The sequence below is a fragment of the Scophthalmus maximus genome, chromosome 8, assembly GCF_022379125.1.
Source record: "Scophthalmus maximus strain ysfricsl-2021 chromosome 8, ASM2237912v1, whole genome shotgun sequence".
Classification (NCBI taxonomy): domain Eukaryota; kingdom Metazoa; phylum Chordata; class Actinopteri; order Pleuronectiformes; family Scophthalmidae; genus Scophthalmus; species Scophthalmus maximus.
In genome coordinates this window covers 16,211,178-16,234,309 of record NC_061522.1, presented here as the reverse complement: position 1 = coordinate 16,234,309, position 23,132 = coordinate 16,211,178, and the positions used below count along the sequence as shown (strand labels likewise).

At 43.2% G+C, this 23,132-nt stretch overlaps 2 protein-coding genes across 5 annotated transcripts; both read right to left on the bottom strand.

The window, feature by feature from the left end:
- Nucleotides 1-1,351: 1,351 nt before the first annotated feature.
- Nucleotides 1,352-4,681, bottom strand: atp5pd (ATP synthase peripheral stalk subunit d). The gene is made up of 6 exons (XM_035637858.1): nucleotides 4,541-4,681; nucleotides 3,365-3,495; nucleotides 2,566-2,662; nucleotides 2,039-2,110; nucleotides 1,652-1,714; nucleotides 1,352-1,536 (listed from the first exon to the last, which is right to left on the bottom strand). Exons 2-6 carry the CDS (start codon nucleotides 3,484-3,486, stop codon nucleotides 1,405-1,407), a joined length of 486 nt encoding a protein of 161 aa, XP_035493751.1. The 5' UTR covers nucleotides 3,487-3,495; nucleotides 4,541-4,681; the 3' UTR covers nucleotides 1,352-1,404.
- Nucleotides 4,682-5,889: 1,208 nt separating this feature from the next.
- Nucleotides 5,890-22,620, bottom strand: LOC118312858 (homeobox protein MSH-C-like). Of its 4 annotated transcripts, XM_035637854.2 has the most exons (6): nucleotides 22,422-22,597; nucleotides 22,262-22,269; nucleotides 21,755-21,883; nucleotides 21,361-21,520; nucleotides 7,725-8,402; nucleotides 5,890-7,184 (listed from the first exon to the last, which is right to left on the bottom strand). In XM_035637854.2, the coding sequence occupies exons 5-6, from the start codon at nucleotides 8,143-8,145 to the stop codon at nucleotides 6,772-6,774; spliced, it is 834 nt and encodes a 277-aa protein (XP_035493747.1). In that variant the 5' UTR covers nucleotides 8,146-8,402; nucleotides 21,361-21,520; nucleotides 21,755-21,883; nucleotides 22,262-22,269; nucleotides 22,422-22,597; the 3' UTR covers nucleotides 5,890-6,771. The 4 variants fall into 4 exon arrangements, with proteins under 4 accessions (XP_035493747.1, XP_035493749.1, XP_035493748.1 ...); XM_035637856.2 differs by lacking the exon at nucleotides 22,422-22,597 and adding an exon at nucleotides 22,604-22,620 and having other exon boundaries at nucleotides 21,755-22,269; XM_035637855.2 differs by having other exon boundaries at nucleotides 21,601-22,269.
- Between the last annotated feature and the right edge of the window lie 512 nt (nucleotides 22,621-23,132).

Genomic DNA, 23,132 nt, shown 5'->3' with positions numbered 1-23,132 from the left:
AGTGAGAGTGAATTTCCGATTCACTCACTCGACGATTCATAAAATAAAGAGTTTTAAGCTTTGATCCAAGCCAATACCAAAAGATGAATCTTTACCATATAACATTTTATTCTCAGCAAAACAAATTTTGAAAATGGAAAAAAATGGCAAAGGTTTGTGTACATAATACACATAATAAGCTTGAAGGAACTACTCATCCCATAAACCATTGGTAATGCCTTTCCAACGACTTCCAGCCAATCAGATCCGTCAATGTTACACTTTAGGATTGTGGGTAGTGTAATACTTTTCAATGACATCGCATATAAAACAGGTTTTTCTTAAAACAACGTTGATAACACACAGGCTTGTGGCTTTAACAGGTGCATGTACCATCGTTTAACAACCTCATCGCTGGTGTTCAGTCGACCTTGGATGGTTCCGACACTCTGGTTTTAAACCAATTTCTAATAAATGGAGGGAGAGTTTATCACATTGAATCAATAGTCTCATTAATATTAGAGCTTTATTTGAATTCAATACAGATTTTGTTTTATTCTATCACTGCTGCAGCTCTAAACAACACGAGATGTGTAACACCTCTTTTATTAGAACAATGATCCACACGCAATTAATATTTCTCATGATTCTTCTCTCCTCTATTTCAGTCTGACAATCACTTCAGCTTCTCATCATAATAGTTTGATCATCGTCAGACAAAAGAAAAGATATAATCACTCAAACAGTAAACTTGGTAAATTCCTGTGCTTATTTAAATATTTCAGGCTGACTAAATTTTGAAAAATATTTCTAGTGGTTATCTTCTATATCAGTTGCTTGATCTTATTATTTTCATTTCACTTAGTAGTATGTCACTTTTACATGTCACTTAAACCAAATTGACCTGAACACATCAGCGTTTCTTTTCGTATCATATTAAAACCCTTATTTATTGTCTTGATGATGTTGTTTGTAATTAACGACTCCACATCTTCCACATGAACGCGCTCGTTACCGGATAGGAGAAAACAGGGTTTACTGAGACGGCTGATATCCATCTTCATAGTACAGGTTATCCAGGATGGTCAATGTTAGGTTAAGTCAAACCAGATACAGAAAACATATCCCGGGTATGTTGAACTTGCTTCCGTAGTACAGGACCCCAGATAAAACATGAGGAACGTCAATTAAAGATAACATAATGTAGTGTGTCAAAAAGTTAAAAAATATAAAGTTGTTTTCATACGTTTCTAAGTTAACCAAAGTAAAACTACAGCAGCGTAGTGGGTACTACCTATAATATCACAAACCCACTGTTACTCAGATACACACTCTGTTCAAAACAATCATCAAATAATTAGGTCATCAGACATTTCTCTTTAAAATACATATCATTTATTGTGAGGTGAGAGTCTAGTAACGGGGTTACATATCAGCAATGGGCTTGTGGGGCCAGTAGGGATATTTGACCTTGTCCAACTTGGTCTCGGGGAAGACTTCGTTGAGGTCTTCAATGGTCATCTGATCAAAGGGGATCATGTTCCTCAACTTGTTCAGCTAAAAGCACAAGAAACGGAACAGAATGAGAGACACAAATAGCAGTCTGTTTTTATGCAATTTTCTTTTAAATATCCACAAGGTACTTAAGCAACTGCTGCATTTATAATCTCACCTCTTGCTCATACTGAGCCACGCGGGCCTTCGATGCTTCCACATAGGTTGATGCACTTTTGTTCTGTTAGAGATAAGTATAATATTTAGGTCTAAAAACAAAAAAAACAACAACAAATACAATTTGAATATCTAGATATCACGGCAGTCTTTTTCCCAGCGGTGGGATCTCCGTGTCTCCATGTAATCATCTTTTTTTTGTGTTGGGCAGGTTTTGTCATCTTTGGACAACTTATGTACATTTACAATTCCTTCAGTAGTTACAAAAATATACATATAGTATGACTGCCAGGTTTTGTTTGACACAAAAGTCAAGACAACTCATTTTCTTAGGTTAAAGCTGAAATTCAGGTAATGATTAGTTAATTAGTTTGATGTGATTACTTACAGCCTCAGCCTCTTGCACGTTGATGGTGCTAGTCAGTGTGTCAACAGGCTCTGGGATCTGCAGGGCTTTGAACTGTGAGTAGGACAAACATACGAGTTACCACTGACAGGCAAACCAACAAATAATGAAACTCATGAAATAACCATGGAATGAGATCAATTATTGTTGCAGAGGGCATCCCACGTCTTGCAGACTGATAGCTAGGGAAATCAAGCTGTAGTTCGCTTGCCACGGTTACTCACAAGCACCAATACCATCAAAGTTGTCCGAAGATTTATCAGTCAGTTTTGTCTGAATCAAGCCTCTATGATGGATTCCGGGTGTTTCTTTCTACACTATATTTACCTTTGATTTGGATTCAGGAATATCATTCCAATATTTAGTAAAGTCTCAGAGCAACTGGATGCTGCCATAAAAAAAATGCCACCAACCATCTAAGATAAAGTTGCCATGTCATGTCAGAAGTTGCCTTCTTGACCTCTGCCTTGCCAGCTACTTAATAATCCTCTCATCGTGTCTGAACTCACCTTCTTCTCAAACTCTTCAACCATCCCAGCTTTAGCCACTGTGCTCCTGTAGAGACTCCAGTCAATGGTTGCAGGAGTCTCCGGCAGAGAGTTTAGTCTAGTGTAACCAGAGAAGAGGAAGTTAACTAAAAGTTTAATATACTGAGCAAATGTGTTCCTGAGTTGATAACAGAATAAAAGATGGACACAATGGCAGAACCTAATGGTTCAGAGAACTGAAGGCAAGCTTTACACATATTTTCAGAGAGACCACTTAATCACCCAATGCAGTTTACCGACAGTGAGAATCTGATAAAATGCACGAAAGAACCAAAGAATAAATGGGCAGGCAGACTGATTGACCAGTTAGTGTCTCCTGCTTTTAAAGTCATCTGGGTGGACATTTGATAAATTCAGTTAAACTACTTCCTAAAAAAAATTCTAGCAATCTACCAATAATTAAATACTGTCACTAGCCCTGATGTGGAACTACAAAAAAAATTACATCCACACTGAATAAACATTACAGTGTAAAATACCAACTCCTAGTGTGGAGGTGGTCTTATGATTTTGTTCTAGCATCTGAGAAAGCCTCTGTGCCAGGTGAGCAACAGCAACTTGGGATCTGGAGCTGATTGCATGCAAGATAACTTCACATCAGGTTCCTTTCCAGCTGTCCTCAGATTAATGTTGTCTTGCTGAACAGCAGAAAACCATTTGCGTTATTAAAAGTGGAAACTAAATTTCCATGTCAAAAAGGCAAAAAGCTAACCTATGTGAATGGATTCTTTGTAAAGCATGTAGATGGTGTGTGACTTACTTGGCAGCGATGGCATCGGTGCGAGTCTTCAGTGCATTGAACATGCTCCTCTGGTTGGGAGGAACCCGCTCGGCAAAAGCCACCCAATCAACGGCCTTCAGGGCTACGCGACGGCCTGCCATTCTGACTGTCTGAGGGGCAGAGGAAAATTGTGTTAGGAAAAGAAACACAGCAAACTCATCCAGGTTACATTTGGCTGATAGGTAGACTTCAAAAATGCTGCCAGGTTTTTTTTCTTTTACACTCAATGTTGTAGGGAGGTTTAAATTCAACTATGATGATGATTTTGTAGTATCTGATTCACTTTACAGGATTACACTGACATGTCCTCCCCTTTCATATTAATAAGGGGTTGCCTTGATATTAGACGCACCTCTTAGTTTAATGTGCTGAAATCCAACAGCACCTAAAGCACCTGAATGAGACTATGTGGCCAAGGTTATACGTGAGCGTTGTTCCTTCAGCCTTTCATTGACCATATGTGCATTGAGTGACAGGTTGGAGTACCTTTGTATGTACATCATGTTTATACTGTGTTTTTTTTAATACGGATGGAACAATTTGTATATGCTGTTGACACAATGGTAACATAAAGAAAATGTCACCATTTTATAAAGACACTGGGGCCTGCAGTTAGCCTAGCCTAGACAGCCAAAAGACAGGTTCACCTCAAATTGAATCCGCTCTGATGTGTCTTTTATTTTTAAATTGGTAACTCAATGCATTGTGTGCTGTCTGACTTCAGTGTCTTCGTCCTAAGAGATGACACTATTAAAGGTGTTAAACCGATCATTACAACAGTGCAGACACTTCATCATATTAAAATACGCATAAAGACCGCCTGACTGCTGGGGCTTGTTGGTTAAGACTAACTGAGAATATAATACAGTAAAAAAACGAATCTGTCTGAAAGTAATGAGTGACGCCTGGTGCTCTGATACATTGTTCATCAAGACCTCTGCAGAACCAGCTAACGGACGCTAGCTCGGTTAGCTTGCTAGCCAAGGTCAGATTAATCCGTCCGTAAGGCGACGGTTTCGTGACACCGCGAGAGCGCACAGTTCACATGTCTACCTCCTTCGCGGTGTTAGGTGTGCAGAGAGAACAACTCGTTGTATGGGCCGTTTTTATCACGCGTTCTTTCATTCAACAACCCGCTGCGTTTAGCGTACTCACCTCGCCGAAAGTGTCGTCTGTGTGACAGGACGGAACAGCGGAAGTGCCTTTTTCTTCGTCTGTGACCGGAACAGCAGCCAGCAGCCAGCCCGCCACCGCCCTCTGCAGGACACACGGAGCACCTACGCTCTGACATCACACAGAAGGCTGCATGTGCAGCTATGATTCTGACTTTATGTCCGCGCTCGGCACCGTGTGTCTCAAGAGGCCAATAGGCCCGTACCTGTCTGTCACTGACTGCTTTAATGTGATATAACGGTGCAAACACTCCCGAAAAATAAATCACGAAGCATGTGATGTGGAGTTTGGTTTGGAAGGAGCCTGAAGAACATGGGGACAGAGTAAGGGCAACGACATAAAAATAAGAAAATTAGATTTAAGAACAATCATAACGTAGCCCTTTATATATATATATATATATATATATATATATATATATATATATATATAAATATATATATACCTTAGCACACATGGAGAAATGTAATTCACACCAATATACGAAAAGTGTATTAATATAAATTGGGCAATACCATCAAAAAATGCTTTCACCCAGTTTAATTGAGCTGTTGATTTTTTTGCTCATCTCAAGATATTTCTGAAATGTCAGCCTATATCCAGCTGATACAGACATAGGGTAAATATCAATTTCATCGTGAATATAATGATAATATTTCATCATGCTATTTTTTTTGTACCTTTTAATTTCTTATTATTTAACCGGACCGATATTCGTGTCGGCTCAAAGTTTCTGTTGTTTTGTTCTTTGGGATAAAACATGAGTGCGTTGGTTTTCAACACATATGAGTGCTGCTGGATTAATTTCACTTGCTGAAATCTAGAAAGAATGCTGTCCCAAAGAGGACAAGAATGTTTCGCTTGTGGTTTCCTGACATTACTGTATTAGTAGATTATTAGTAGTTTATTAGTAGATTTTTGAATAAACCTGTGAAAAGACACCACTGATATATACTGATATAATAACAAGAGCGCACACCACTGGAAAAAATAATAATTGGGCCATTTTCTAATTAGATTACAATAAGTGAGTAAATTAAGTTACGACCGGAGGTTTTAAGGCAATGGTTGACTTTGGGCATGTTTACCAAGCAAATAGCTTTTTCTTTTCTTTTAAAAAAAAAAGAAGAATAAAACGTTAAAAAACAAATTTAAAAATTGTCACCAGATTACAATTATCTAACCTCAAGTATCTTATCTAAATGTATTTAAATCAAAACCATGTCTCTTACAGATCACTGCATATAAACTCCCACGCTGCCCCACACATTCATAAGTGGCATCCACATATTGGTTTATTATTCATATAGGAAAAAACAATGACACTTTCAGACCTTGTATAATGTTTATTTTCTAAAATCAGTCTTTACAAGTAACTGAACATTTATATAGAGTGATGTATGTACACAGTACAGATACAAAGATATTCAATAAATACCACTTCTCCCTGCTGCTCTTTACGCGAGGCTGCAGGGCTTCAGGAACACTACACATGTACAGCAACATTCCCCAAAGAACATCTATCACTTCTCCCACAAAGGCCTCGTTGAGGGAAAACAACAAAACAAATCTAATACATGTGTTTTCTAAAATATATATTTTTTCTCCACGTTTACAGAATAGCCCTGTGAGACATTGTGACCGGGACCACTGAGAGGGAACACAGACATTCAAACAGCAACTCTGGGAGACCGCAGCTTTATCCGGGGGAAACGGTCAGTGCTGAATGAGCAGGAGAAACTTCAAGTGATCCACTGGTCTTAAGGCACTGACACCGATTAAGTACTTTTTTTCTGTCGCTTTGGAGCATTCAGTAGAATACTGACTTTACATGTCCACCCTTCACGGGCTGCGGCGGAGCACGGTGCGCACGGAGAGGTTCTTAAGGCGAGTCGTGTAAAAACCTGACATTTACATTTGGGATGTTGCCTCACCGTGAATCCACAAGCCACAGCACTCGACACCGTCTTACAAAAAAAAATGAGGAGGGCGAGTGAACGCACTCGGTTCGATTACGCACAAACGTGTGTCAGGGTGTAATGGTTCTTCACTCCTGGAGGTTAGGAAAACAGTGTCTTTAAACTCCAAAATAAAAAGAATAAACCTTGATTTCCAAGATATTAAAGACGCACCGTCGTCATGCGCGTAATTGCAAATAGAAGGCATCATTTTTCTCTCTCTTAAAAACACACACGCACACGCACACAGGAATACTATGACAAATAGTACATCCCATAAGTGACGGGTCCACTGAACAGTCCCGGGACCGGCAGACTGGGCCTCGGGAAGGCGTTTGACGGGCCCCACGTTGGAGAGCCCATGTGCGCCCCGATAGGGAACGGCAGCGCGAAGGCGGGCAGCACGGGCTTGGAGACCAGTTTGTACTTTTCCAGCTCGGCCTCCTGCAGTCTCTTGGCTTTGGCCCTCCTGTTTTGGAACCAGATCTTCACCTGGGTCTCCGTCAGGTTGAGCGAGTTGGAGAACTCGGCTCTCTCGGCGATGGAGAGGTACTGCTTCTGGCGAAACTTGCGCTCCAGCGCCAGCAGCTGGGAGGTAGTGAAGGGCGTGCGAGGTTTCCTGTTGTTTTTGTGTTTCCTTAGAGTACACGCAGTTGGACTTGTGCTGCCTGTCGGGGGAAACAAAATGACAAAGAAAAACAGCCGAGGTCAACATGTGAGCCTGGAGGAATAGACGCACAACACAATATGATGCAGAACCAATAAATAGGCTCGACTGGGTCTTTGGACACAAATGCTGCTGCTCGTCAACCTGCACTGATCACTTGATGGTTTAAAACACTATCGTCGGATTTTTAATTTTTTTAATATAAATGATTTGCTTCTTATGTTGTCTGCATCGATCGACTTAAAATACCAACAATTACACAGACTAAGAACACAAGAAAAACATCTGGTAAAGAAACAGTGCCGCATCCAAACAGGCGCCTCACACGCACAGTGTCACAGCGCTATGGACATTTGTCAGCAATTTGTTAGACATAAACTTTGGCATTACTGTGAGACGACGTGGGGATTTTATAAAGATAGACTCAAAACATGTAGATTGTCCTGCAGCCTCTATTATTGCCTGAAGAAGAAAGATGAATTCATCGCGTCCTTCTTCGAGAGCTCGCTCAACTCCGGTAACAGCGGAGGGGTGGACTTACGAGGAGGAGTAGAAAAGGAGGACGTCTGGAACCAAGTGCTCTGATCCTTCTCGCAAAACTGCGGGCTGTCTTCGCTGGAGCTGCTGGAAACCCCCTGCGAGCTCTCCGCGGCGACCTTACTGTCCGCGTAAAAAGTCCTTGGAGAGAACTGCGCGCCCTGCGCCGCCGCGGGCTTGGGCAGCACCAGGGCCAAATCTGAGGGGGGATAAGAAGTCCGACAGGTGGTCTTCTTGGAGATCAACGACTCGACGCTAAACGGGAGGCTGCTCCGCTGCACTTTGTATCCTTTCTCGGTGGTCATGTCTTTGGGCTGAAGCTCCTCTCCCTCCGTGTCCGTCTCCTCTTTTTGATTGAGCTGTTTGGCGTCCCGGGACGGCGACCGCTGCGCAGGATTCATCGCGATACAGGGGAATGGGGCCATGCACCTCCGTGCGGCCCGTTCAGGAGAATGTGGGAGTCTGCGGAGGTGTTCAGTGTCCAATAGGTGTGTGTGCGTCTCTGCGCGCTGTCAGCGGTGCCCGGTAGCTTTAACGCGCCGGACGGGGTCGTCTATAAAAGGACAAGGGCTGCGCCCCCCCCGCTCCCCGCCCGCTCCAATCAGCTCGTCAAGTTGGCCTCGTGACGTCTGTGAGTGCGGTTTTGATTGGCCCGCTGCCTTCCAAGGGAACATCAAGAGGCCTTTGAAAGGAAGGAGAAGTTAATCATACAGACCCCATGCGGCGTGGGGCCATTGATGCCCCTCACAAAGTAGCTCAGACCAATTTTAGCGCAATTAACCAGTGGGGAGGATTCTCTTGACCGTTTACATCCATTATAGGCGGGCACTCCATCCTTAAGATGGCCTACTGTTCGCTGAATTCTCCACCTACTGTAAAGCTGAGCAGGAATTAGAGAGTCGTGTCAATATCAAAGTGATGCCTTATCAAAGACGACGGAGAAGTAAAGAGTGGTGAAGGCTTGTCTATGTTAATGTCGTGTTAAAATGTAAAAACAGGTTGAGTCAGTAAAATAAAAAAAAATAAAAAAAAATAAACTGAAAAAGAAAAAGAAAAAAGAAAAGAAGAACGTGCGCAGCCAGGATAGAAATTGATTAGGTATGAGTGTTGGTCACACAGCATTACTGCAATTTAAGGCCTGTCATGAGCCCCTCTCGCCTCACAATGGCCTCAGTCGAGAAGCAACAGGCGTTTTCTTTCTCCAGGTCATACTATTTAATAAGCCAGACAAGTTGTGTTTCGCGAGGCGCCAGGCTCGGCAGGATCAAAAAGGAAGATACCTCGGGGAGAAAAAGGCAACGGTTAACTCCACTTAACCAATTGTCCTCCAGATATTTCATAGTCCACTGCGTGGAGCTGCTGACAGTTAACTGTTTCACGTCTAGGCTGAAATCCACGACAGTCAATCTACTTCATTTCGAGATATATATCATCATTATTATTACAATGACACATGTAGAGATAATTGAACGTTTTACGCGCCACATGGACTCTGGGCTTCAGAAACATATAGAGGGAAAGTCTGTAAATAATTCAGGTGAGGTTTTTTTTTTATTTATTTGAAAGATTCTTTTTTTATCTAGATCTGCGATTATTGCGCACAGCTAAACGGTATATGAAATGGATATGGATATCAAATTAAATATTGGTTAAACTCCCTGCATTCAAAATATCAGGAAATACACGTCTGAGCAAAATCAAGTTAAAAATATCAAAAGCAAAAGTTATCATTGTGCAGAAATTGTATCATTATCATATCTATAACATTATAATATTTTTTAAAAAGCAGCTTTTACTTGTGTAGTTGTTCAAATGAACCTATTAGATGGTTAACTTTATAATGAATAATCATATTTTGATCATATGTTTTGTAAAAAAGAAAGAAGTTTTACTGTGTAAAGCGCACAGTGACTAATTTTGTTTGTAAAAAGTACAATATTTACCTATAAAGGTGTAGCGATGTTGAAGTATATAGTTGCTCAAAAATTGAAAATACTCAATAAAAGTAAATTAACAGAAGATGTGTACTTGTTTGAGTGATTGAGAAGATCAAACTTAATTACTGTCCACCACTGGTTTAAGTTCATTTAGTTGCTACATCACTGTCACATTATTTCCTTCCAAGAACCTCACTGCTTTGCAAAGAGAAATCCTATCAAATCTGATTCACAATAAAAGATTATGCTCCTTGAATGTCTGTGAAATCACATTTTATACTGTATGTTAGCACAAGACCCCACTGATATCCTCATGATCATCAACATTATCCTCAGTCCGAGAACCAAACATCTCCAATTTACTCCACCAAATTACTTTATTAGCCCCCTTTTGCCTAATTACTTAATTGGATGAAAAAATGAATAATGAACACATTGTGCAGTAACCACAAGTAATTGGGTTTGTTTAACAGCCCTTCTAGCTGCATTTGATAATCCTATACCCAAATTAGTTCAATTAGCTGCTGTTTTCTAATAAAACAACAAAATGAAACGATTACACTGATACAATTTTTCATTGAGATCAGTGATGGCTGGCTTCTTGACAGCCCTTCAGGTGCAGAGGACAATTTACATCTCATCAAGTAAGAGGCACAACTTTTGCTTGACTAAATCCTGATGTTCAGCCCCGCTCCTTCATTTCCTATCCGACAAAGCCGGCCCTCACGCAGCGGGGGCCTCTCGTCACCCAGCTGGTTTGGGTTTAAATCCCAGCGATCGCGTACCCCTTCCCTCTATCTCTTCTCCACGGTGTTGTGCCGAATCGGGGATGAGAGTCGGCCCTGCGGAGTGCACAGACTCGTACATTCATCCGATACAGGTACACCCTGAGATAAATCTACACAAGTACAGTTACCTCTCCTCCCCTGGTGTTTGGTCCGGTGTATTTAGCCTCGGGCCCCCTCTCCCCTACCCCAAAAGACATTTCTGTAACAGCATGCAGGCGAGTGAACTGTGTCAGAAGGCGTTAGTGAGTTTGAAAGCAGATCTGTCCTTCAAGGTCGGTGCGAGTGCGCTGGGAAGCACATTCCCCTCAGCTGGCACCAGAAACGTAAACCTTTTCACGTGCATGTGCGGGAGCCAGTACTCCCAAGCATTGATGAAACCACTCAGACAGTTCATAAAGAGCATGGGCGAAGTGGTGGCACGACAAGCTGATGTGAGAAAAAAAAAATCCACATGCTCTCAAAGTGGTTCTCATGTCACGTATTTGTTTCCGATGGGTCCGAAGAGGATCCAGTCCATCCCCAAATGAGTCGAGGCTCATGAACTCAGACTTTGAGGGGGTGAGGTGGCGTCCGTCCGCCTTCCATCAACAATGTGTGTATGGCCTCTGACACAAACACATCATTTAGGGGCAGGGAGCGAGCTGTGGAACCCAATCCCTGTGAGATGTGTCGACAGTGGCACAAAGAGCTGTAGCTGCAGGCCTCGGTCAGATGGACACTTTGCTGACATGACATGAGTGCAGAGAAGATAGGGAACAAGTGTGCTCACTCTTCTCAGCAATAATTGTCATGTCACATTCACGTAGTCTGAAATCTGCCAAAGGAAGAACAATTTTTTTTTGGTGAAGTTGCTCAAGTTTTATACAGGGGACTTTAGAAGTGGATAACTATCCATCTCACCATGTATTACTTTAATTTCCTGTCTGTGTCCACACCTTGACTCGTCCGCCTTCCCCACATAAGGTGACCTGCACGCCGCTCTCCATTTAACAGCAGTCTAAATAGCAGCTCTTTGGTTTTGCTCTGTACTGTGGAAAAATATCTTTGACCTTTCATTTGACTTAACAAGTTGATCCCCTCCACATCAGACTGGCTTCAATCCTGCACTTAAACGCCGGGTTGACATTTTCTGCCAAAGCCACTTCCTCTTGCGGCATCAGAGTGCTCTGTGTTTGAATGCCGAGTAATGAGGGAAATACTCTTGCCACGCTGAAGCGAATGAGGCAAATTGCCTCCATCATGGCTTCTCTTCTGGACTGTAAAAAAAACAAGCAGAGGACGCTGTCTGCTGTTTCTCACTCAAACCGAAACACAACAAGGTTTATTTCATTTGTCGGACGTGGCGGAATTTGCATTTTGCAATCACTCAAGCTAAGATCAATGATTTGCTAATATACAGGTGACTACATTTCTAAATGATATCTTCCGCAGCGTTACGCTCTCTTGCGTCTTCAAAAAACCAGATGTTTTCGTTGAGAGCGTTTCTCTCCTGAACTCGGCTGCCAGTAGAAATTGTTCAGAAGAAAAACCACAAGAGGTGACAATGCATTTGGCAATTGCGTCTGGCTTGCCGTCGGCCATAGAAATCCACATTCTTGAGGAAAGTCTAGAGACAATGTGAGTGGGCGAGTTAGGTTGCGAGCTGGGGATGAGGAACTTTGTGTGGCTACTCTGTGGTCTCATTCACAAACCGAAGAATGTCGCCACAATCTCATACGCTCTCATAGCAGCCAAAGCTGTGATGCAGTGTATTTGATAAAAAAAAAAAAAAAAAAAACCCAAAGCAGCAGCAGCATCAATTTTCTCTTTTACTGCAGACTTAAAATCTCGGCAATATAAATTACAGCAATTTGGTTCACATTATATGAGACATTATCTTCTTCACGTCATAAAAATATATTAGTCGGTATTTCAAATATGTGAGAAAAGATTTGTTGCAACCAATTTTCTTATTTTGTCTTATTTGATAATACTGTCTTACATGACACTGCAACCTAGATGATCATTCAACCCATATGGTTGAACACAGGCACATTTACAGTACTCCCACTGTCAGATTCCACCAACTGATCATTAGTAAATTAAGGGATTTGAAGATTTAACATTATTATAATGACGAAAAACTAGTTTCACATGATATACTTTTTATCATGAGGCCAAATCCTGATCTCACATGTCCAAAAGTTTTAGACAGTTTTTTTTTCTTTTTTTCAAGAACTTGTTCCAGCCATAACGCAGAAATTGCGTCAGAGCAAAACTTCCTTTAATTATTTTTATGACCACAAAAAACTGCCATGCCGTTTCCGCCCTCGTGTTTTAATCCACCTCGTCGTACACATGTCACAATGGATGAGAGCAAACCGGCAGTGCTTATCTTATAGTAATAATGTTATTGCATGCACCAAAGGTCAAAACAAATGTGCGTCTTTGAATGTCCTGAGATTACAATTTCAAAGTCCTCCCCATGAGCGGCCGAACAATGGAGAGGGTGGGAAGTTAAAAAAGCGGGGTCTCTTTCAAATAAACAAGCATGGGTCGATCCTGAATAGGGCTGCTGCCGAGCAGCCGGATTGGTTCTCAGAAGAGTGAGTGTGCGGACTGTGCGGGCTCTCCTCCTCCTCTTCCTCCTCCTCCTCCTCCTCCTCCGCCGACTCCCAAACAAACTGATGTACTAAACACAGACAAGCTGATAGAGCCTCACAACTGTAATTTAGCACTTTGCTCCGTTTCATTCTCCCACCTTTCATCTCCACTCTGTGCTCGCCTTTCTCTCCTGCTGAACAGAGCGTGGACGGGAAAGTACACGGGGGGTAAGGGCTCCCCTTTTTTGTGCCATTGCCTAATGAGCCTGAAAATACAATTGCAGTGTTCTGACTGTGAAGGTAGCCTGCAGGCTATAGTGTAAATTAGCAGCGCAAGGAAGCCCAGAGGGCTGAGTCTTGCTGAGCGGCCAGAATGGAGAGATGCGGTGAGAAGGGGAAAATCCTGTTAGAGCAGCGCATGTGGAGGAATCACGGCGCATTTTTGAGCCGGCTGGAGGCGACAGGGCCACTTGTTGCAGCGGCGAACCCCAGGTCCGCGGCAGTCCCATCCGCTGATGTGAAGATTTATTGAGACGGCACCTCAGCCATGAGCATTGGCATCCTTTATGTGACATGTCAGTTGTTTGTCACATTTCAAACCCATAATTCCAGTCACTTCCCCACAATGGCCCTTTCGAGCCGCTGCTACAATCATCATTCAATTTAATTTTCTATTCTTCTGCAGGTTGCGTGGCGAGGCAGCAGAGGCGAGAGTCTCCCACATTGCATATGTCCTCCCTTGAGCTGGGGCTGCTCTTTTGACCGCTCCGCTCGGCATCTGCTGCCCATGGCCTGCCCATATCTGCATTCTAATGCACATATCCTGCTGGGATGTTAACTTTAGGCCCTCGGTAATTGATGGCTTCCACACTTCAGCCGAGTACCCCCCCCCCTTTTTCTTCTCCCTGCCGATTGTTGGTATATCTCTGTGGTTTGGGAGTCTTTCAGGCAACCATTGTTCTTTTATGGAGGAATTATAATAGACTAAAGGAGAGGGAGAAAAGAGACGGAGGGGAGGGGGCACAAGAGGGGAGGGGATTAAAAAAAAAAGGAGAGTCGCTGCTGATATTTAGTGAACTCCGAAGGGGGAGTTTTCATTCTCATTCTGCAAGTTTGGCACATGCCTTCTGTTACTAAGTGGCAGTGCACTGAAAGAGAGCATTGCATTTCCCATTCTGCAGCTCTGCTAGGTGCCTAGACTTACAACCCTGGCAGCTGTTGGGCCTTCTATGCAGCTATAGACTCCTCTCCACAGGTGAGCTCCCCTACCAAACTCCCAGTCTCCACTTCACTCAATGGGGCCTTCTTCAAGTCTTTTATCAGCGGGGAGAGGTTGACTTCTATGTGTGTGCCACTCACGGAAATGCAATTCACGGCTCTCAAGATTGCAAATAATGTTATTCATTGTGTTACACATGCAGTTCCATTCAGCACCGGCGTGATTGATATCTTGTTTCGGCAACGTTTTCTCAAGCTCGTTGGGATGCACGATGACCACATATTTTGTCTTTGCATTTGTGTCTACAGCAATTACAAGATCCACGAGCATCACAGGAACAAAGGCGTATTGGTGGCAGGACCTTTTCTGGCGCGCATCTCAGCCTATGAACAAAAACAAATCTGTGTAATACAGTAGCAGTGGCTGAAAAACAATTAAATACACCATTTTGATACCTAATCTCTTTCAAATTTGTCACACTACAATCTTGTATACAATATGTGTTTATGTGCTATGCATGCCAAAGTGGTCAGTGGTTCAGTGTGTATTTCTATAAGGCCACAATTACTTTAAAAAGTATGGGCTGCGTCGGTCAACCACTCTGGATGATGTTGTTGTTGTTGTTTTGGTTTGGGCATGTTTCAGCACCTTTTCCTCTCCGACATCAGTGGCAGAATAACCTCTTGTTTATTTTCTTCTTCTCTTTTTTCCCCCTGTGATGTGAGCTGTTACATATTACTCCTGAGGTGTGGTGCCTCTTCCCTCAAAGGCCTCCACTGTTTCCCCTAAACTGCTGCCAAGCTGGGCTATCTATTCATTTGGTTACTTAAGTGTAATTGCTCCCCTTTGAAGCCTCAGAGAGGCAAATCATTTGCTTTGGCCCTGGGGCAGTAATGGTCACCGAGCCAGCGACCCCCTCCCGGTCCGAGAGCGTCGGAGAGACCGCGAGAGGCCAGCTCCCATACGGAGAAGAAATAATATGGCCAGGGCCGCTCAATTTCACCTCCCTTTTCATCCCATTCTTTGAAAACTTTTTATTAACAACAGCTTTCTCTCTCATACCGGGGCGCCAGGAGAGGGGAGGGGAGGGGGCAGAGAGGTGGGGAGGGAGAGGGGGTGATGGTGATGGTGGCATGAGAGGATATCGGCAGCAGGGGAGGGGAGAAGGGCGAAGGGGGGTGGCTGTCCCCCTGTAGATGTCTGCTGGATTCTCACACACTCGCGCACTCGAACACGAACACACACACACACGCGCGCACACACGCTAACGCACGCACGCACGCACTCACACGCGCACACACACATCATCAATAGTGACAGGTCAAGGAGGCATTGAGAAAACAGCCTACCCCTTCCCTCTCCCCCATGGTTCACACTGCTAAACAGGGACTCATGTTTCATATGCCACAGGCCTGAGCGCTCACACACACACACACACACACACACACACACACACACAGGCACAGGGATGATGCGTGCTCCACAGCAGCCTGTCAGCGTAGCTACCATGAATAAGAAAAGTCTACCTTTACATGCTGCTGTATACACATGTATCTGTGTACCTGCCTGTCTTATTATTCAAGGGAGCGTGTATTTGACTGGTTGCCAGAATGCCCTCTTTCAACCGATGACAGGCCACGGAAATAAACAGCAACATGCTACACAAAGACCCCATTTAATGCTGAAAATTACTCCCCCACTTACTGTAATTGTCACAATTCTGAGCACATTGACATTGTAATCTCATAATAAGGTAATGGAGGCTGAAACTGTGTACAGGAGCGCGATTAGAAGAGTGCAGCTCAGAAAAAGAAGGGGGTAAAATGTCGGTGGATACAATGTTCTTGTCAGACACAAGAGAGATGTTGCATATTGTTATTGTGTTTGTGTTTTTTTGGAAGGTTGCACTGATGAAATCAACCAGACAAATTCAAAGCTGATAACAGAGCTTTGTTTTCCACCTTATCTCTGCGGAACTCTGTGACTAAAAGGCTGCAAGTCACTTTTTCGAGAGAAAATAACACATTTTAAAAATGATATATACAAAACTGTATTTGGTGTCAGTGGGAGATGGAGGAACCCGCTTTTAGAAGGAACCAAAAACCGGTTCTAAATAGCCCAAGTTGTCTTCAAGACACTGTGGAGCCAAATCGATGTGGACAGGCGTCCATAAAAAGCCAACCTGCTTATGAATGCCGCGTTTTCCTTGTATCATTTTGACTTTGAGGTTTTTAAGAGAGTAGCGTTCCCTGCAGTCAAGCCAGATGGTAACAATTCTTAGATATATTACGAGCTGCTCTCTGCCAAATAGCATACCTTTGGGCTATGTTTTCAGTGGGCTATAAAAGCCAATAATGTAATTTTGATCTATTTTATCAGATATCACCCCGGCCCCGGTACGTTTATATAGGACAAAGTTTAAAACAGGACAAAGAATTCTGTCTGTTTTGCTTTTCACTCTGTAAGTGCACCATTTTCAATATCTGACCCGCTGCGTGGCTTTGCTTGTTTGACTTCAGCACTGGACTGAAATGTGCAGCGAGCCAAAACTGTGAGGTTAGCGACCACGTTGTCAGGCATATGGCACTGTGAACGTGTAAAAATACACTTTACTGTAGGTGCGTGGTTGTCCACAAAATGACTTGTGCAGAGAGAATAGGGGATTCTTTGTGGGAGCACTTAAAAAGCGCAGCCTTGACATCTCTTAGTGTAACGATGACACAGTAGCAAACTATCCCAGCACTGCACCACACTCCCCAGCGGTCTGCCATCCGCTCCATGACTCAACGCTGACCTTGAGCTAACTTTCCAGCACTCCGCCAGACCCATTTAGGAAATCTTGAGGGACCGTCGCACGTTTCAGTATTCCATATGAGCTGCGCTATAACGCTAAACACACCTGAAATTCAGCATGAGCCTGCACACACACGCACGCACACTCCACGGAGCAACCGGGCCAAGGGATTATACCCCATCTGCGGGCATTTCTCTCCCATAATGTCTCAAGAATGTAATTGCCCCAGAAACAACCACAACAAGGTGGACAATCAAGGACATTAGCTCAGGTTTTCCATTATGAAGCCCGTTGTTTTCCCCTTGTCCGATCACATGCACAACTGGAGGCCTGCTGTGGGGAATTACTTGCGCTAATGGCGCTACACACTTTTGTTGCAGGAAATCGGACAGCCACACTGTAACTGCTAAAACGGTGATTAAAAAACCCAAATTGCATCATGATGTTGGGCAATTTAGCCGAGAGTGAGAGAGAGAAAAAAGAAAAGTGTTCCAAATGAAGCGAAGGGGATTATTGACCAGTTATGGGATGTGTAAACTTGTTTCTTGCAGCTATAGCCTGGCCTATTAGAATCCTTTGGAAAAAACGGGACTTTGAAATAACTTTTCCAAAATCTGAAGGCAGCTAGTAAAGAGTAATTAAAGATCACAATATTAACTCTGTAATTTGCTCGTCTGTGGGGTCATTAAGTGTCTCCCTGGCTCGGTTTAATTGGACACAAACTGCAGTTAATGAGACCAATAGTTAGCTGCAGTTATGCCTGGCTGGCTGTTGGCTGTCGACACTGCGAAGACTACACAAACTCAATTTGAGATTCCTTTGTACTCTGGACGTGAGAATCAGCGCACGAACGATGTGCATCGTGCGTGTTTTATGAAACTGTATTAAGCGAGGATTGGAGCTGGATTATGAATACCTCAGTGATGAGGTAAAGAGATGGTACGCTTGATTTAAAAAAAAGGGGGAAAAAAAGAAGAGACAATGTTGCACCAGTTCGGTGCCAGGGGGAAAACAGGGGAAAGCAGTTTGTGATCTAATAGCTGCGCCAGCTTTTAATCATATTTGACCTTTTTAAGAAAAAAACCTGGCCTTAATTTAGCATCAGAGGGGGAAGAAGTAGAGCATGCATTATTTTGAGGTTTTATCTCCTTACGGTCATATCCCCTAGTTGCTTGTGGTGCTTGTAAAAAGCCATTGCCGATAACAAACATCATTTTCCTGTGATAAACTGGGTAAGATGGGGGAGCCTTATTGAGCAGTCTGCACAAAACTGTCTTTGTCTCTCATCTCCAGCGGCCAGTTACAAAGCCAAGCTTCCCCCCGACGGCTGAAGTCTGAGTTAACTAAACATTTTTCTTTTTTTTTCTCTTTATCCCCTTTTCTCTCTGTGAATTTGTGGTTGTGTGCAATCCCTTAACGAGCTCCATCTTTGACCTGGGTTGTATGTTTCCAGAGATGTCATGTCTTGTAAGTCAGGGAAAGACTTTAATGTCCACATGATTTAACATTAAAGGGAGGGATTCCAAAAACAGGGCACGGTGCCAGGGAGGTTATAATATCCCCATAAATGAGAAATTGCAAATGCTAAATACATCCTACAGATCATGGGAGCAGACTGGCAGCAGCGTTATGAACCAGATCCAGAGGGCTTCTGTGTTTTGTTTTGTTTTACCTATAAAACTAAGAAAAAACACATTTTGGAGTCTTTCTTTACTCACTTGCCTTTTGTTCAATGACTTCTAAATGGGAACCTTTAAATGTGCATCCAAACACAAAAATGATCAAATTGCTGAGAAGGGATTTCAGTAACATTACCCAAAAGTAAGGCCACTATATGCTGCTTTTTTGTTTACATGAGGATTTTGCCTCCATGCAGCACGGCTCGTTTTTGTTTTTTTTGCTGTAAATTTGTTCTGTGTGTTTCCCGTTAAAACACATGACTCAAGTCTTTATTCTTGACTTCAGATCATAAGGATGAAAAGAAATAGAGGAGAAGGAAAAAATAGAGACACAGAGATGGACTTTGGCTCGGGACCATAAGTGACATGCTTGCCACGGCATTGTTTGAGGTTTTTGCAGACCTGTAATCAAATTGGGGAAGGTTTGGAAACCTATCGTCATGGTGTGCTCTCCAAGACACAACGATGTCCAGTAAAAAAAAAGGGACTAAATTGTTGCATATACATATAATGCAGTGTGCCTGACTATGAGAAAATCTCCTTTTTAAGAATTATGCCTCAGAAGAAACAATTTCCATGCACTGTGAAAAACTTTCCTATTACAAATACAGTTGTTATGTCCTTAAATCTGTTTGTTTTGTCATATTGCTCCGGGGCTGTTTCTTTTTCAGGAAACCCTGCTTCAATTAAGAGTGATGGAACACATGTGTCCCTTATCGGGGGCCAACATCATCTACTGTTGGCCTTTGAAACGACACCGGCTCCACGGGATAATTGGGTTTTAAAGGGGGATTCTCCCGGGGTGCCGCTTCTTGTGCCTGTTGGCATGGATCAGCTGACACCCGCAGTGTCTATAGATTTGTTATAAGTGATCATAAGTGGTTGTGCATGTAGTCATAGCTGCGGGCATGATAGAGATCCCGCGAACCAGCTCTCTTCTTTATTTGAGGCCCCTGGCACACAGCCGGACACAGGCGGGCCCCTCGTAGGTGTGTGACTGAATCTGATACGATTATATGGTTGTGACTAAGTGCAGGTTCATCGCTGAAGTTCGACACTTTGTGCAGAATGGATGATTGTGACGGTGGTGTTTGTGTTTTGGTCAACATATGGACCTGACATGAAAAAAATGCACAGTGTGAGAGTGTGGGAGGGGTTTTTCTTCTGGTCAACTTTAATTTTGGCAATGATTAAGGAAAAAAAAAAAACAAGAGCTCAGTGCCTACTTGTACAGTACACTGTGTGTGTCACACACACACACACACACACACACACACTGATGCTCCTCCTGCCCTTCACAAAGAGATGATCCCCAAACCTCTGTTGACATGCCACAATGGACCAGTGTTTACTGTTATGCTCCGTTTGCATCACGTCAGAAAAACAACAATTTGCAGCCGTACGTGAACAAAAGACCTCACAATAAAAGCTTGTGACGGGGAGCAATTTTGTTATATGAATTTCTTTTTTTTGACTCAGAAGCCCAGGGAAAAAGATAAAAGTGCATCGTCCTCGTCGCAGAAGGGGCCACCCTGACAAGGCAGGCAGAGCAGAATGGAAAACCGATTCCCTGCAATCATCTGCTGTCGTCTTTTGTCTACACTCTGCACCACCTTGGCCCACACCCCAATCATCTCGGGATGGATTGCGCCTTTGAACAGATGAACTCATTTGAACCCTTTTTGATTTTGTTTATTTTTCATATGTTGTGTTTATCTTTTTGCCAATGCTCGACAGCGACTTAAAAGCTCAGACGAAGAAACCCAATCGCCGCATTGCACCGGATCACCCGTCTGCAAGCCACTCACGAATACACGTGCTTCGACTCTTTTTTCCCCCCAGTCATTTCAGCTAACTATGGAAACATCCTAAAGCGCTCTCGTAATAGCGCAAGACTTAGAATAAGGTTTTACACCAGCAGAGCGAGGAGCTGCCCGGGGCTCAGAATAACTGTGTGAGCCATCAACAGGAAGAGGGTGCTTCACGACTACAGGCCAGCGGCTTTAATTGGCCGTCTGCAGGAATTTCTGCTGTGGCAAAGTAATTGACCCACAACTCCCTGGTGCTTTATCAACACGGGGGAATGCCACTAGGCCAATAACCAGCCAGCCTTGTAAACCAATCTATAACCAATGGCCAATTTGAAACACGTGTTATTGGCTATTTTATGACAGGTCCCGTCATCTAGTCGCAGAGCTTTTTCGGTTCACACACACAGCAAAGCTTTCTGACTGACACGTACAAGTACACACATGGTGGTTGGCTTCGAGCCAGTGTGAGTGTGTGTGTGTGTGTGTGTGCGCGTGCGTGTGTGTGCGTGTGTAGTTGCTTTGTTTGTCTACGTTTTATTTGTCTTTCCTGTGTCTCAGGAGTCTGAGGGTTTTTTTGTCACCGCAATAAAATGTAGGTGGACACTAATTAGAAAAAACAACAACTATTCTCTTCAAGTTGAATTTCTTTCATCTAGAAACAGTCTCCACAGAATTCACAGTCAACTGTTTTCATGGGGACTACAAAACAAAATTCTACCAGCTTGTAGGTATATTGTACCATGGCAAAAAAAAAACACTGAAGATGTTAAAAATATTTAAATAAAGTTGCCAACAACTTAATTATGAATTTAAAAGTGATGTAATTTTACCAAACTGCAGCAGCGAGTCTCTTCTTTGAATCAGGAATCATATCCAGGGGCTAATAAAACTATTGTAGATGAACAAATCCACCGAGCCCCAAGAGGATCCAAGGTTGTCGCTTCAATACACATCGTGGTGGTCCAGTGAATTGTAATGGAAGCAGGATGACTGGAGGACAACAGAGAAATAAGAAATGTATTGTTGTTTGTGGTATTTGCTGACAATAAAAGAAATTTCACCAGACTTACCTTTTAGACTATATTGCCATACTTTATTTGGTTGTATTTTCTTCCGCCTCTCTACTTTCATGTGAAAAATTATGGACTATAGGTTTGCAAAACTAACACAAGACATCAATAGAAGCTGTAAACGGCCTGTGCCTGACTGACAGATCAGTGTCACCTTTTGCGTCAGCAGCGACACGTTGGCCCAACACGTGCCGCTAACAGGGTGACGTGAGGAAAAGTCACCACCCGAAAGGGTCCGGTCCGCTCACACAGACCTGGTATTCACTTCGGGTCTGCGCTTCGACTGCAAAAAGAAAAATGATGCCATAAAATCCCTGAGTGAGTGTGACAGGCCGCGATCGAAACCAGCTGCCAATTAACTTAATGACTGGATCTATCACATTCAATTAGAGGGAGTCTATGAGTTGTCAATCCAGCTCGTTAAACAAAAACACAGGCGGAGAGGGATCACTTCAGGAGGCACGTCTCTGTCTTTGTGATCCTTATCTGACGGGCCCTGTGTCGTATTCGAGGCAGTCGGCCCGGACAGGTCCCACGGATAAACCGCTGTATGAAAGGGGTCACCTCGACCTCTGGAATCCATCGTCAGCTCTCTGTCTTGCGCAACTGACAAATGGTTTCAAACAGCATTCGGGGAGCTTTAGGAAGGTATTCCACTCACATGTGTGTCTGCAGATAGAACAAGAGAAAGGAACAAAGAGAGGGAGCGAGAGGGAGAGAAGGGAGAAAAAATGAGATAGAAGGGAAAGATGTATAAGTGAGATAAGTGAACCAAAACAAAACAAAGAATGAGAACCACTTTCCCTCAATTGGCTCCTTACTTTGGCAAAGGTCCTACTGTAATCCCCCAGAGGAGCTGCTATCTGGCAGGAGTTTGCTCCATGGTCAGTGTCTTTAACCCCAGATGATAACACTTAGCCCCGCCATAAAGAATAGGCCCTTTAACTGATCCATTAGCGTCCGATCCCAGAGAGCGAACCCGCTGGTGTCTACTGAAACTTACCAGGAAGCCTTGAAGGAAAACAGCATGGCAGACATGCAGTGAGATCAAAGACACCCCCCCCCCCCACTCCTCCCTCCCCTTCCCTCCTATCCAGCGCTCTATCTCTCTCTCTCTCTGTCTATATCCTATAAGAGCATTTTTTAAAAACTCCTTCTCCTCTCTGTCCACAAAGCTGGTGTTGTTGTGTTTTTTTTACTTGAATTAGGTATCTTACCAAAGTTGTCTCATCAATGTTGCATAAATCATAAAACACCAGCCTCGCATTTTAGTGTGTAGACAAGGACAACAAGGGCCTGGTGCACATGACTCATGATAGTCCTAACACAAGTGCCCATCGAGTGGAGATTCATGCATCACAGGTTGCACCTTACGAACGAGTTAATAGGCAGAGATGAGCAGTTGAATACTTGAACACATAATATAATATATATATATATATGATATAATATAATACTTATAAGAACCAGCAGTAAATTTTTGTCAGCCTGTCAGTACCTGACCTGAGTCCAGGAGGTGATATGTTTGGCAG

What these genes read in the sequence shown, in the direction of transcription:
- LOC118312858 (XM_035637856.2), bottom strand. Translation starts at nt 8,145, where the DNA reads ATGGCCCCATTCCCCTGTATCGCGATGAATCCTGCGCAGCGGTCGCCG. An exon ending in CTCCTTTTCTACTCCTCCTC is followed by an intron (nt 7,185 to 7,724) that starts GTAAGTCCACCC and finishes TTCCCCCGACAG; the next exon opens with GCAGCACAAGTCCAACTGCG.
- atp5pd (XM_035637858.1), bottom strand. Translation starts at nt 3,486, where the DNA reads ATGGCAGGCCGTCGCGTAGCCCTGAAGGCCGTTGATTGGGTGGCTTTT. An exon ending in ACGTGCAAGAGGCTGAGGCT is followed by an intron (nt 1,715 to 2,038) that starts GTAAGTAATCAC and finishes TATCTCTAACAG; the next exon opens with AACAAAAGTGCATCAACCTA. An exon ending in TGGCTCAGTATGAGCAAGAG is followed by an intron (nt 1,537 to 1,651) that starts GTGAGATTATAA and finishes TTGTGCTTTTAG; the next exon opens with CTGAACAAGTTGAGGAACAT.